General features: G+C 38.7%; 1 protein-coding gene across 1 annotated transcript in view; it reads left to right on the plus strand.

Annotated features, from left to right (window-relative positions):
• Positions 1 to 15017, plus strand: part of LOC132113926 (sorting nexin-25-like) — a 59760-nt gene that overhangs the window by 18530 nt on the left and 26213 nt on the right. Inside the window, exons 6-8 of the mRNA XM_059521984.1 lie at positions 6227 to 6297; positions 11065 to 11255; positions 14496 to 14627. Coding sequence (XP_059377967.1) covers positions 6227 to 6297; positions 11065 to 11255; positions 14496 to 14627 — 394 coding nt within the window. The remainder of the gene's footprint in view (positions 1 to 6226; positions 6298 to 11064; positions 11256 to 14495; positions 14628 to 15017) is intronic.

Here is a 15017-nt window from a genome sequence, read left to right on the forward strand (position 1 = left end):
TGAATTTTATGAAACGACGAGAATGCTTTTTGTACGTGACGAATACAAAAATAACTTTGTTCAACAATTTGTCTCCTCTGTGTTTCTCCGCATCACCATAGCGGCATTTTGGAAGAAATCCCCTGAATGCAAGCAGCGTACGCTCTTCTGTGTCAGCCGCACTGCACGGATGTTTAAATCAAAGAATGAATACACATAGAAAGCATATCCTTGTGGCGCGGCTGAACAGAAGAGCATATGCCGCCTGCATCCACCTCATATTCTCCACAATGGTCATATTTTAACGCTGGTAGACAAGAACATTACTGTAAAATGTAAGCTATTTCCTGGTGAGAAAAAACTATCAATATCAAACTATCGGCCACTGTCAATTCCAGAAGTAATCTACCGAAGCACTTGACAAGGCAGCATCGACAAACACTTCTAAGTGATCCATGTTCATCGACAGATAACACTGCAGCAACCCCTGCTAAGCAGGCAAAGCTTGATTTTACATCGGCAGTACAGAACGTTTCCGAAGGTGAGCTAATAAAAATTATTGCAGGCTACATTGTAGAAGAGGTGCTACCGCTGTGTACACTAGAATCGCTGTCTTTTAGGCACATATTAACCAAAATACCTGTTTGTGGTAAAAAGGAAACCCTGCCTGATTGAAAAATATTTTCATCTTTCTTGGATAAGTGTTACACATATATGGAAATTGAGCTTAAGAAGACATTCTCGAGTTTGAAATATATATTTTTATGACTGCTGACATTTGGACGAGCCATAACAAAAGTTTTCTCGGAATGACATCACACTGGATTGATCCACCTACTCTTGTATGTGGACCAGCAGCATTAGCTTGTAAAAGAGTTAGAGGGAGACACACGTATGAAGTAATCTCTAATTAAATCTAAATTAAGTCCATTCAGCTTATGGATTTAATTCTAAAGTGACAGCATCTGTGATTGCTGCAATTTTATAAAATCTTTTAAAATTTTTGAACAATCAGATTCTGATGAGGAGTCAGAGGAAGATGAAGAGGTGACATTAACTGATGTTGAGCAGGCAATCATTGGCAATCAAGGTACGCTTTGCCTCGATGATGGACAATAAAGAAGCTCTCCTGGCTGCAGTCACTTTGCCCAAATTTTAACTATACTGGATCAGAGAAGAAGAGAAAAATTACACTGTTAGGGCAATGCTTACGACAAATTGCCGTGGGTTGCCTCTTGAAGACCAACAGCATAACGCTCAACACCACAACAAGCCTGCTAACTCCAATGAAGATTTTTTATAATTCGAAGAGAAAGATTGTGCCTTCTCTGCTGACTCTGTTGACCATGTGTGTTTCTACTGTCTAAACAGTCAAGGTTTATAGAGATTTTACAAAGTTATTAGTTAAATTACTTATTGAGAAATTTAATTACTTTTCAGACAGAGTAATTAGTAAAGTATTTTAAATACAACATTGATGTGTAATTAGTAATTAATTAATTTGGTAAGTAACTTACCAAACACTGGCAACATGCTTGAAACTCTAGCAACATGCTCTAGCAACCATTTGCAGTGCTTTTTTAAATTGTGTTTTATTGCATGTTTAAACCCGACTCAGATTTTCCCAAAAGTGACGACACATCATGAAAATCTGATTTTTCAAGGTTTTAAGTGCTATAAACAGGTCCCCGGTGCACGTACCAACCAAGAAAACTTGAAAAAGATTAACCCAGTAACTTTGTTTTGGTAAGCCTTTTGCTGCAAGCGTCTGAGAAAACTAGTGTGTCAGATTTTGCTCCCTTGGTGACGTGGCAAAGGATCTCATTATAATATTACCGCCCCTTAATCTGTAAGTTTCTGTAAGTAAACTTGTGTGTGAATGAGAACTTCGTTTAGTACTCATGTGCAGTGACAGCTGTTTTCTGTCTGTGGGCTTCAGATGTGTATACTCAGAAAACCCTATATCTGAAGTTTAAACTGTCTCAGGTTACGTATGTAACAATAGTTCCCTGAGTAGGGAACGAGACACTGTGTCCCCTAGGGGACGCTTTGGGGAACACCTCATCGTGACCCGTCTCTGAAGCATACATTGAAAAAACACCAACTTGTTGGCCGGCCACAGCCTCCGACGTCACTACCGGCGCGACTATAAATCAGCACCGGGAGAGCACGTCATTATCTTCTTCGTCTGAAGCTTGCGTCCGCAGCATGGCAGGGAGCTAGAGGACGCAGTGTCTCGTTCCCTACTCAGGGAAATATGGTTACATACGTAACCTGAGACAGTTCCCTTTCAAGGGAACTTCGAACTGCATCCTCTAGGGGGTGCTTTGGGGAACAGTATACCCATGCCGCCATGCTGAGGGGAATGCTGGCCAGAATCATGGCGAGCACTAAGTACCAACTCTACCATTTCCATGGGAGTTGCCCCTGGGACGTTTAGATGGCTGTCTGTGACAGTTCCCCTTACGGCCAAAAGGCCTAAGCTACATACCCAACTTAATTGTTAGGGCCTCGGCCGAGGGTAGAGCTGATGGCTTGGAATCAGGAAAGATCCCTTTAAAGGGATACGGCTAAGAACCTAGCATTTGTACCAAGTCTTGCCTGTCACACAGGGGCTACCACTAGCTTACGCATAAGCTTGCTGAAAGAGCTGTCTCGACAGTTCTCTAGTAGCAACACCCTGTTTAGATGGGTATCCGAGGATACATAGGTGGAGTGGCGACCAAGATGAACGGGGCTTTTACCAACTCAAGAAAGGGCACGAAGCAACCGCGCGAAGCCCTCACCATATAGGATTTTAGAAAGAACACAGAATACTAGCGTGCGAACTTACCACAGTGTGGATTTCAGAAAGTGGGCAAAGACTTCACGTGCAAACTTACCATAGCATGGATTTTCAAATACTGTTCTAATGAGGGGCTCTCGTGGCACTCCGATAGAGCAGCTCATAGATGGAATAGTGTATCAAAACAGTATGATTGAGAGTCATCAACTCAATCTATGGAAACAATACTGGAGCGCTCTGGGGAAAAAACAGAGAACTCTGTCATACGAGAGGAGAACTCCGGGCTCAGAGTAGCGTGCTCATAGACGACCCTTTTTTGGAAAAAGGGGAGTGCTGCTAAATTACCACGAGAATCACCCAAATAGCCCCTCATGTTGAGGGAAGCGATGCTTGAGGTCTATAAACAAATACACACTGGCTGAATGGAGCCCAAGGAACCAAGGTCTAATCATCTCAAGAAAGGGAACGAAGCGAAGCGCGTAACCCTTATCGTACAAGATTTCAGAAAGTTTGCAGAGTCTTGTGTGCAAACTTACCACTTGTGGATTTTTAGAAAGTGCACAAAGTGTTCATGTGCACACTGACCACCATGTGGTTTTGAGAATTGCAGAGGTGCTGAATCTCACGGGAGAGGCAAGCTCAATTTTACAAACCTCGGGCGAGGGGAGCATCACCTGAGGCAGCATATACAAAAAGACTTCTGTAACTGCCACCTCCACTTCCCGGTAGATGCGACAGCACCCCTAAGCGGCCAGGAGACCCCTCGGGGTGACCTGGCCGGACATCCATGAAATTCCCTGCAGTGCTGTGCCAGGCCTGATGATCAAGGAGGCTCCCTCAGAAACCTGTGATCTCAGCCGCCTAATACCGGAACATGAAGCCCGATGGCTGCTGCTGGCGAATGTTTAGTAAACACTGTAACTGAGCACTGCAAAGGAAACTCACAGAGTTTATTAGTAGACACGTAACCACCAGCAATTAAATACACATAAGTATATACAGAGAGGGTTACATTTACTCACCCACCCTCCTGCGCCAGAGCCCCGCTCAAGGGGCGCCTCCTTTTAGTCTGGACCATCAGTCAGGTGGTTGCTATGAACATGGAACCATAAAAACATTATAGGTCCAGCATAGGAGACTGTTATGCGAGAGGTTTCCACCTAACCTCGTTCAGGTGGAGAGCTGGTGGTTACAGGGAAATTAGGAAGGGGAGAATAAAAGCAGAAGTTAACCCTCTAAAGTTGATTAACGCATATACGCGTTATGAGGCTATTTTCTCCTGATAACCTCTTAGACTCCAGAGGGTTAAAAATCCCCAAAGGGAACGAGTAGATACCTCGGTATCACTCCGTTTCGGACAAAGAACGCTGCCTCGTCTAGATCATACCCCTTAGGTTCTGTTTACCTCCTCGTGACCCACGATTCCTCTAACCCCTGCCCGCAGGTGGGGGAGGAGCGCGAGTTGCGACACTAGCCTTCTGTGCCCATCTTGATCCTCAGATCAAGACAGACCAGGACCCCTATGTTGTTCGGGCTCAGACCTGGACCTTCGTGGAACGAAAGTTCTGAAAGCAACAGAGCACGCCTTCGTCTCCCTGAACTTCTCAAATCGCTGTCTCAACGGAAATACCAAAAAGTTCAGAAGGCGAAACCTGAGCATCGGGCAGAAAGCATTTTCTTTCCTCCCAATGTCTGCCATGTTCATCCACAGATGTCTCTCCGCTGCCACCATGGCCGCCATAGTCCTGCCCATGGCGGAGGTGGCTTGCTTGGTAGCACGGAGAGATCCGTGGTGCGGCGCAGCTCAGCTACCTGATCAGAAAAAGGCCCCTGCCTCTATCCAGGTCTCTTAGCAGATCAGTCTGATATGCTTGTAGCACCAGCATTGTGCTGTAATAAAACCACAGCCTGACCTGCTACTGCGTATGCCTTGCCATTTAAGCAAGATGATTTTCTGAAGGGGCTTAGATGGCAAGGAGGGAGATTAAGAGAGGATGTTTCCCCTGCAGAAAGAAAAAAATTTTCACAGATAAAAATTATTTATAAATTATTTATACAAATTTTAGATCTTTCTACAGGGGGCATTCCCTCATAGCCGTTTTCGCGCATCACCTCGATGTCGGCAGATTACTTTCATGCCGAAACCGATGGATGCGAGAAGAAAACGGCATCTTTCATTTCTTTTTAATCTCTTTATGGAGATCATGCACTAATGAAAGGCGCACCTGAGCTGGAGGGCTATGGTCAAAAGGTAATTTTTGCTCAATAACCTCCAACAGCTCTACATACGCAGGGCAGGAGAACTGAGAAGGCTCAGCCTCAGCTTTTTTCACCATCCTCAAATATCTCCTGCTTTTCCTGGGTAAGAACCCAGCAGAGCACTAACCTCAGTATCAGAAAGTGTTAAAGATATAACATCATCCTCCCAAGGCTCTCTCTCGTCCGCCGCCCTTTTTTTTTTTTTTTTTTTTTTTTTTTTTTTTTTTATACGAGCGCGAAAGGGAAAGTCCCTCTTTAGACCATTCAGACAGATCCACCTGTATTCTCACGAGCTCATTTTCTTCCACGCCTCAGCGTGGACAGATCCTGAACCGCGGGAAGCAGATGGCTGCCTTTTTTTTTTAATTTTTTTTTTTCAGAAGAGAGACGAACAAGAGCGGAGCATTTTCCAGTGAAAAAAACGCTCACAATGCACACAGATTGCCTCCTCAAAGACATCGCGTGCGTGCTCTTCACCCAAACAAATGACGCAAAGATCGCGTGTGTCATCGAGTGTCAAATAATGCCAACACTGATGCACACATAGTCTAAACGCTTGCTAGTTGTCGGTATGATAAACAGAGAAAGATCGCCCTTACCGGTTCTTTCAGATGCACGCTTCAAACAAAACAGTCAGTGAAGATGAAGAAGATAATGACGTACTCTCCCGGTGCTGATTTATAGTCGCGCCGGTAGTGACGTTGGAGGCTGTCGCCGGCCAACAAGTTGGTGTTTTTTCAATGTATGCTTCAGACACGGGTCACGACGAGGTGTTCCCCAAAGCGCCCCCTAGAGGACGCAGTTCGAAGTTCCCTCGAAAGGGAACTCATATGGTTTAAAATGCATGATTTCAGTGTGATAAACATGATAATCAGAACTAAAACAGATGTTTTTAGCACGTCTGAGCTGGAATGGCGCAGCTCTATTCTGGAAAAGGGGGCGGGGAGCAGAAGCTAATTTGCATTTAAAGAAACAGGCACGACAAACAGCATGTTTCTGCGTCCACTCAAAACACAGGCATTTTTAAAATGATGTAATAAATGATCTGTGGGCTATTTTGAGCAGACACATTCTGGGGACACCTGAGACTTATATTAAATATTGTAAAAAGGGGCATAATATGTCTCCTTTAAGAAAGTGTAATATCCTGTGTATGTCCATATAATTAATTTAATCACTCTACTGTCATTTGTATTTCTTCAGGTATCAGATAGTTGTGGAGATCATTCAGGCGACCACCATAAGCAGTATCCCACAGCTGAAGAGACAGAAAGGTAGGATGACCTTCAAACACATGGGTCAATCATATCTCTCATTATTTAGGAATACAAAGTTGCTGCTTTTTTTCTCTTTTTCTCCATTTGACCCAAATGACCAACTTTTGAGGAAACTCAATTTGTGTGCTCCATTTTCATTTTGATGTTTTGTAATATCCTTTACTGGAGTCTAATGGTCTGAAGTGCTTTGTGATGGACGGTCTAAGAGTAAAAAATGTGCCAGCAGTCAAGCCCCAGTGTATTACTCTAAACTGAAGATGTTATACTGACATGACAACGTACATGACATACGTACTAAACCACCTTATTTGCTCTGCTCTTTCATGAGCTATTATGAAACTGTTGTGCATTTACTGAAAAGAGCTTCTGTAGTTCACTGCCTCTAGCCGCATGCCGCACTTTGATTGGGAGATTGGTAATTAGAGTGAAGCTGGTGCGGTGTGTGTTTATGAGCAGCTCTGCTTCCAGATAGTGGGCTGTAGTAGCAAGCAATCACATTTACTGTGCAGCTATAAAACACATCAGCTGATACTTACAGAAACCATACTCTACAAACACTTTAAATGTGTTTTGGTATTCAGTGGAACTCCGACTACTGGGACAAAAATTTGGTGTTTTCGGAAAAGCAACATCTAAAGAAAAAAAATTTCATTTCTTCTGAATTATTATTTTTGGCAAATAACTCAATTAAAGAGTCTGTTTTTTTAATAAAGTATCAGTGAAATTTGGTGATTTACCTTTTAAAAGTTTATTTGTCCACCCCAGGAATCAAGAGAAATATTGTTTAATTAAAAACAGTTGCTTAGTTTATTCTTCAGAATAGGCAACTTACCTGCAGTTTTAGTCTCTTTAAGTGTTACTCTAACTAGTTTGCCACCAAATGTAAGTTAAAGGTATTGATAAAATATTTATTATTGTTTGATTTTTTGTTATTCATTTCTTTTATTCATTTTTTCCAACAATTTTATGGGATGTTCCATTTGGCTTATTAAAGAAGTTTTCTTGGTTCATTAATTAATTATTTAATCTCATTTGTTTGTTTGTCCGTTCGTTAGTTTATTCATTCATTGTTTGTTTGTTCATGCCTTCATTCATTGTTTGTTCATTCATTCATTCATTCACTCATTCATACATTTGTTCATAAATTTATTAATTTATTTTATTTCATTCATTCATTTTAATTCGTTCATTTTTGTTTGTTCATTTGTTTGTTCATTCATTCATTGTTTGTTAGTTCGTTCATTCATTCATGTTTTATTAACTTTTATTTCATTCATTCATTCATATTGTTTCTAATTCGTAATTTTTAATTTTATTTTGTTCATTCATTCGTTCAATCATTTTTTATTCATTCATTCATCATTCATTTATTCATTTTTTTATTCATTCATTAATTCGTTCATTCCTTTTTTATTATTTTCTTTTATTTCATTCATTCATTTTGTTTGTTAATTCTATCATTCATTCTTTGTTTATTCATTTGTTCATTCATTTTATGTCTGTTCATTCATTCGTTCATTCATTTATTTTATTCCATACAATTTTATGGAAAGTTTCATTGCATTTACTAAGGAAAATATTATAAAGATCTTAGAGTAAAGAGTTTAGACATTAAATATGTTTTCATCTTCACAAATACAGCATATGCAGCTAATAAACTCTAGTTATGTATGAGGAGGCTTTCTTTGACTAAATGACCAAGTTTACCACTGAACATTTTTGATTGGAGTTAAGGTTAATTAATTGTGCCTTTATTTCAGTGCCGGATTAATTAAAGCTCATTTTATTCACACAGTGGGAAGCATTTATGTTATGTTAGTTGTCGTCATGTTTTCCGTCTCCTGCTGCACTGTAATGGGCAAATCTATAAATCTTCCTGCTGATTCGGCACAATGACCGCGGCTATTAAAAGAAGGAGAGCAGGGAACGCTTGTGTAAAAGTCTGTCCCCCTCCTCCCTGGCTTCCAGCAGCAGACAGAGCGTGCTGTGAGATGGACCCTGGTTGGAGGTGATTGCTCATATTTCCAGACTCATTCTGAGCTCTGTGAATGCCACAAGTGGCTCTTTCCATTCAAACGTCACATAGCATTCCATGGATAGTCAACAACTGATGCCTACCTATAAAAAAGTACCTAGTAGTACTAAAACTGCATGTATCTATTAGGTAATTATTAGTGGTGGTATTTGTATTGTACATTATTTTTAGTACTAAATTAATGTATTATTGTAAAACTGTAAAATAAATGTGTATTTTAGATTGTTTGCCTCGAAAATTCAGGAACTGGAAAGAGCATTGTTTGCATCTCATGTAATGAACTGTCCAATTATATATTTTTATGTTCATTGGTATTTGAATCATGGAAAGCATTCGGCAAATGGGGTTTGCAAGTTTTTGCAACTCTTTTAAAAATGAGAAATTTGGGAATAGTTTGAAACACCCATTTAATAGTAAACATTAAATAAACATTAAGATGTAATTGTTCAACTCAGCAGTTACAGAAGTCTATATATATATATATATACAGTGGGGAAAATAAGTATTTAGTCAGCCACCAATTGTGCAAGTTCTCCCATTTAAAAAGATGAGAGAGGCCTGTAATTTTCATCATAGGTACACTTCAACTATGAGAGACAAAATGTAAAAAAAAAATCCAGAAAATCACATTGTAGGATTTTTAATGAATTTATTTGCAAATTAAGGTGGAAAATAAGTATTTGGTCAATAACGAAAGTTTTTGTTGCACAGACTTTCAACTCCCTCCAAAGATTTTCTATGGGGTTGAGATCTGGAGACTGGCTAGGCCACTCCAGGACCTTGAAATGCTTCTTACGAAGCCACTTCTTCGTTACCCAGGCAGTGTGTCTGGGATCATTGTCATCTTCATGGCCCTTGCTGATGGAAGGAGGTTTCCACTCAAAATCTCACGATACATGGCCCCATTCTTTCTTTCCTTTACACGGATCAGTCGTCCAGGTCCTTTTGCAGAAAAACAGCCCCAAAGCATGATGTTTCCACCCTCATGCCTCACAGTAGGTATGGTGTTCTTTGGATGCAACTCAGCATTCTTTCTCCTCCAAACACGACATGTTGAGTTTTTACCAAAAAGTTCTATTTTGGTTTCATCTGACCATATGACATTGTCCCAATCCTCTTTTGCATCATCCAAAGGCTCTCTAGCAAACTTCAGACATGTACTGGCTTAAGCAGGGGTACACATCTGGCACTGCAGGATTTGAGTCCCTGGCGGCGTAGTGTGTTACTGATGGTAGCCTTTGTCACTTTGGTCCCAGCTCTCTGCAGATCATTCACTAGGTCCCCCTGTGTGGTTCTGAGATTTTTGCTCACCGTTCTTGTGGTCATTTTGACCCCACGGGGTGAGATCTTGTGTGGAGCCCCAGATCGAGGGAGATTATCATTGGTCTTGTATGTCTTCCATTTCCTAATAATTGCTCCCACGGTTGATTTCTTCACACCAAGCTGCTTACCTATTGCAGATTCAGTCTTCCCAGCCTGGTGCAGTGGAGTTTGGAGTGTGACTGTTTGAGGTTGTGGACAGGTGTCTTTTATAATGATACAAGTGGATGACAGAGGAGCCTCTTAAAGAACTTGTTACAGGTCTGTGAGAGCCAGAAATCTTGCTTGTTTGTAGGTGACCAAATACTTATTTTCCACCATAATTTGCAAATAAATTCATTAAAAATCCTACAATGTGATTTTCTGGATTTTTTTTTACATTTTGTCTTATAGTTGGTCTATCCCTATGATGAAAATTGCAGTCATCTCTCATCTTTTTAAATGGGAGAACTTGCACAATTGGTGGCTGACTAAATACTTATTTACCCCACTGAGTACCTGAGTGTGTGTGTGTGTGTGTGTGTGTGTGTGTGTATATATATATATATATATATATATATATATATATATATATATATATATATATATATATATATATATATATATATATATATATATATATATATATATATATATATATATATATATATATATATATATATATATATATATATATAATATTTTATATAACATTTTATTTTCTTCATTGTTTGTGTCCAGATCTTTTTTTTTTTTTTTTTTTTTTTTTTTTTTTTTTACATTGGAATTAATAATACAAAAACAAGTTTTTAACTAAATTAAGCTTTTTTTTTTATGTAATTTTTAACATTTATAATTGAGTTATTTTAAATACAACTATTTTATTTTAAGTGTCATTTTTTTTATTAATTATCTGGTAATTGTTTGCAGCTTTTAAAGTGTAATTCCTAGTTTTCTTATATTTAGGTGTTTGTAATCTCATTTTTATTTTATATTTATTTTTAATTAGTTTTTCTTAAACCTTTTAATGGAATTTTCTGAGGGAAAACATGTATTATTATTATTATTATTATTATTATTATTATTATTTTGTTTTACTTTAGTTAAGCATGAACATGCATTTTTTTCATTCAAGTTTTTAACCTTTGAAAGCAGGTATGAGTTTTGAATAAGTTTTGTCTCACCAAAGAGTGCATATTTAAACAAGTTCAACAGTGTGTCACAGCTCATTTCAGTTGGTTTGTGTACACGCTTGATCTATTTTGATCTCTGTGTGAAGGTGACACAGATGAAGCAGAAGAAAATGGTCCTGGTACACATCGTGAGCCATTTACATCATATCAGCTCCTGACATCACAGCTGGTTTCTCTCAGGTATCTAATACAGCTTCTGAATTCCCTCTCTCTCTCTCTCTCTCTCTCTCTCAGCAGACAGTAAAGGGAAAGAGGCCGCTGCGCTGAAGGCTGACCTGTTACGTGCCAGAAACATGAAGCGTTACATTAACCAGCTCACAGTGGCAAAGAAGCAGTGTGAGAAGCGGATCCGGCTCCTCGGGGGTCCGAACTATGAGCAGCAGGAGAACGGAGCCCAGGATGAAGGGGACGGTCCACAGGGCCAAAGGGTACAGGAAGAAATTACGGTCACAGAAATGCCATATATAAGCCAATACGAAATAAAAAATGATTACAATTTTTTTTTATTTTTTTTATTTTATTATCTTTATATTATCTGCTTTAGTTGACATAATTGCATTTATGCAGCCATTGGATATGACCATGCGAGTGTGTTTATTACAGTACTATAAGGGCTTATAGTCCAAATGTGTACATACTTGGAGATATATTTTATATATTTACATACTTCATATTTCTTTATTCAGAATAATATTTTCTATTAGTTTTCCACTGAATAATGTGATCTGATAAGCATTTGCTGCTTCCAGCGCTGTCTGTCTGTGTTTTCTGTTCTGCGATCTCTGTTCTGACTCATTCGCTGCTCATATTAGTGATGGGCACTTTTGGCCCTGTCCTAAATGGAAAACTCATGTGGGCATGCAGACTTGTGGACTTACAATGGCCCGCACATGCACGTGTTCATTAAGTCCACGAGGCCGTAGGGTGTCCCATTTTAAAAAAATAATTTTAGCTTACAGAAGGGTGCTCGCGAACGCTCCCATTGTGGCCACCATGCACCCTCGATCCGCACTTCTGCCGAGCCCACACTGAGGCGAGCTCTGTAGTTGTAGAGAATAGCTACACATGTGTACCAGTAAATGTGAAGTCACAGACAAAAGTTGCAAACTTGTAGATTTTTTTTCTCTTTCACAAACATATACACAATAGTTACACCTTCTCAGATCGTTCACTGCAGGTGCATGAATCCTATTCTACGAATCACAAATCAAGAAACACGTACGCTCACATGCTTTGCTACTGTTGCTGCAGTGAATATGGTGCGAAACAAATTCACACACCTGCATAAAAAATTCACAGACGAATTTTGTACATCCACAGTGTGAATTCTCGCAATGAGATTTGCACACTTTTGTAGAATGTTTTCATACATATATATATTATTTCATTGGATGCTTTTTCTAGCACAAACACAAGTGCATAACGATAACGGCGTGAATCTGCTGCTATGAGTCTCAAAGATGCTTTTCGCGTGCAAATGAAAAGTTTTGCGTTCTCTCCCTTTTGCACCAAATATATCTGTGTGACAAATGGTGCAAAAGTGATTTGTGCATCTGTAGAGGAAACGGTGGCCACTGATCAGAGTGTTTTGTCCAATCGGAAGAGCTAGTGGGCCACCATACTTTGCTTATGTCACGTCACTTTCACTTTCACTTTTTTATGCAGGTGTGTGAATGTGTTTTGCACCATATTCAGATTTGTAGAATAGGATTCGTGCACCTGCAGTGAAGGATCTGAGAAGGTATAACTATTGTGTATATGTTTGTGAAAGAGAAAAAAAATCTGCTAGTTTGCAACTTTTGTCTGTGACTTCAAATTTACTGGTACACACATGTAGCTATTCTCTACAACTACAAATTCCACTGTTACAGACGCTCAGTTGTTTTGCACCAAAAATACCTTCAAAAATTTACGTCACGAAAATGTGGACTCGTGCAAGGTCCTGGAAAACCCTTGAAAACAGCCATAATATTGAGAAGGTACTTGAAAAATACTTGAATTTATTAAGGGCTGTAAATAAAATTTGTTTTTTGTTTGTTTGTTTTTTTTACTTGATAAAACTCTCTTTTTACAAAAAAATTACGATGCAACACGTCTGATATAAATACAGAGCTGTTTCTCCTTGCTTTTTTTAAGTGCACTTGAGCTGATATTACTCCTTGAGGTGAAAAGCGGTCTCGTGATACTAGAATAAAGTTGTGTTTGTGGTAAAACCTTTGATAGTGCTAGCATTATATTATTCAGTCTTTAATTGCATGTGCTGTTTGTTTGGGTTTCATTTGGGAATGCAAATATAGTCTGACGCGTATTGTGTTGCACTGTTATCATATGTAAGTGTGGAGCGCATCTCCGTCTCAGCCGCTCAGGATGCAAACTCTTCCTCTGCACATACTGTGAGTTTGTGTTTCTTAACATTCTTCTGGGAAACAGTGCATGTTAACTTGCTAGCTTTGTAACGTAAATCATTTATAAACCTATGCCAACACAGGAGAATTCATCAACATATTTCTAAATAGGTGATTTGTTGTACCTAGCCATTTCAAAATAAAAGTTCAAACACTTGCCTCTTCCGATGACAAACTTCCTCTAGGAGGGTAAATACTGGGATCAAAGCGATGTGAATGGGTAAACCATGTAATGCCAGAATAATAGCGCAATAAAAACAAAAGAATAGTGATAAAGGAGCAGAAAATAATATACCATACAGAGCAGCTCACTGTTCACGATGTGCAAAGTATTGGATGAAAGTCTAGATACTTAAGTGGGTTTGGGGGTTTATATGCATTTAAACCTGCTTCGAAGAACACAGGAACCTCAGTGTGTAAAGCTTAAAACATCACTGCATGATGATGACTTCCTGGAAAGAAAGGATTTTCTTTGCGTTCTTTTGATGCAAAGCTCCTTCCCCAGACTATTTACTGCAAAAATGGCTCATTTAGAAATGGTCATGGTTATTGTCTAAACACATATGCTAGTGTTCAGAATAGAGAACCAGTTTTTATTCAGACATACACCAGGGTTATTATAGTTAACGGAAACTAAATCAAAAATAAAAATAAACAAATAAAAAAAAATATAACAATAATATTTTTTTTTATTTTTCTTTCATATGGTTTAACTTTGTGTACTAAAATAAACTTAAAACTATATAGACATATATTTTTTGCTTTATACAAAAAAATACTACAACTTTAACCAAAACAATTCAACTAAAGTGAGTGAAGACATTTATTAATTGCTATTAAATGCTATTTTTTTGCTTTCTTTTCATCAAAGTATCTAAAAAAACAACAAAAATATGAAGCAGCACAACTGATAATAATAAGAAATGTTTGTTGAGCAGCAAATCAGCATATTAGATTGATTTCAGCTACTTTGGTGTGAATTTTGCCACTACGGTGGAGGTTAGCCAACATTTACAATGCATTCACTTAATGGTACAATAGCAAAAATGAAGAGAAACCTTGACTAACAAGGGAAAAAATATAAGATACTCCTGGAGTGTAGAATCCCTTTAAAAGATGAGCTGAAACATCCTCTTCAGCTGGCGTCGGTGATAAATTACCCAGTCTTCTTGAGATTAAATGCCACTTCCTCTACAGTGTCATGTTTTGAAGTGTTTTTAATAACAACACCGTCTGCTTCATTTGCTTCTTGTCCTCTCACAGATTCTTCAGTTTGAGGAGATCATGTCAAATGCAGTGTACCGCGGGCATTTCCGTGTCTACATGGAGCGTGTGGATAAGAGGGCTCTGATTAGCTTTTGGGAGCTGGTGGAGATGCTCAAGAGCGCCAACAAGGTCAGCAGAACGCCAAGACCTTGAGCTGAAGCTCTGTCAGCAGACGAGTGAAAGAGTCATTAGTCCAATTCAGACAATAATTCTTTCTCATGGGGACGTCTGTAAAAATTTGCAAAATTTGCCCGTGTTCTTCTGGATTTACTCTTGTCGCAGTTTTTTCTGTTTCTTCAAAAGATAGAAATAACTGGTTTAAAACCTTTTTGTTGTTGTTGGTAAAAATACCAGTGGCCTAAGACTTCTGCACAGTACTGTATGTAAACAATTATTATATTAAAACTCATTATTGAAAATGATAGGAATTACGAAAAAACATAAAACTATTTTTGTCAAATGTTTTGCTATCGAGGCAAAATGTATAGTTTTATTGTATTATTATTTTTGTTGTTATTT

Source organism: Carassius carassius, chromosome 33 (genome assembly GCF_963082965.1).
Source record: "Carassius carassius chromosome 33, fCarCar2.1, whole genome shotgun sequence".
NCBI classification, from domain to species: Eukaryota; Metazoa; Chordata; class Actinopteri; order Cypriniformes; family Cyprinidae; genus Carassius; species Carassius carassius.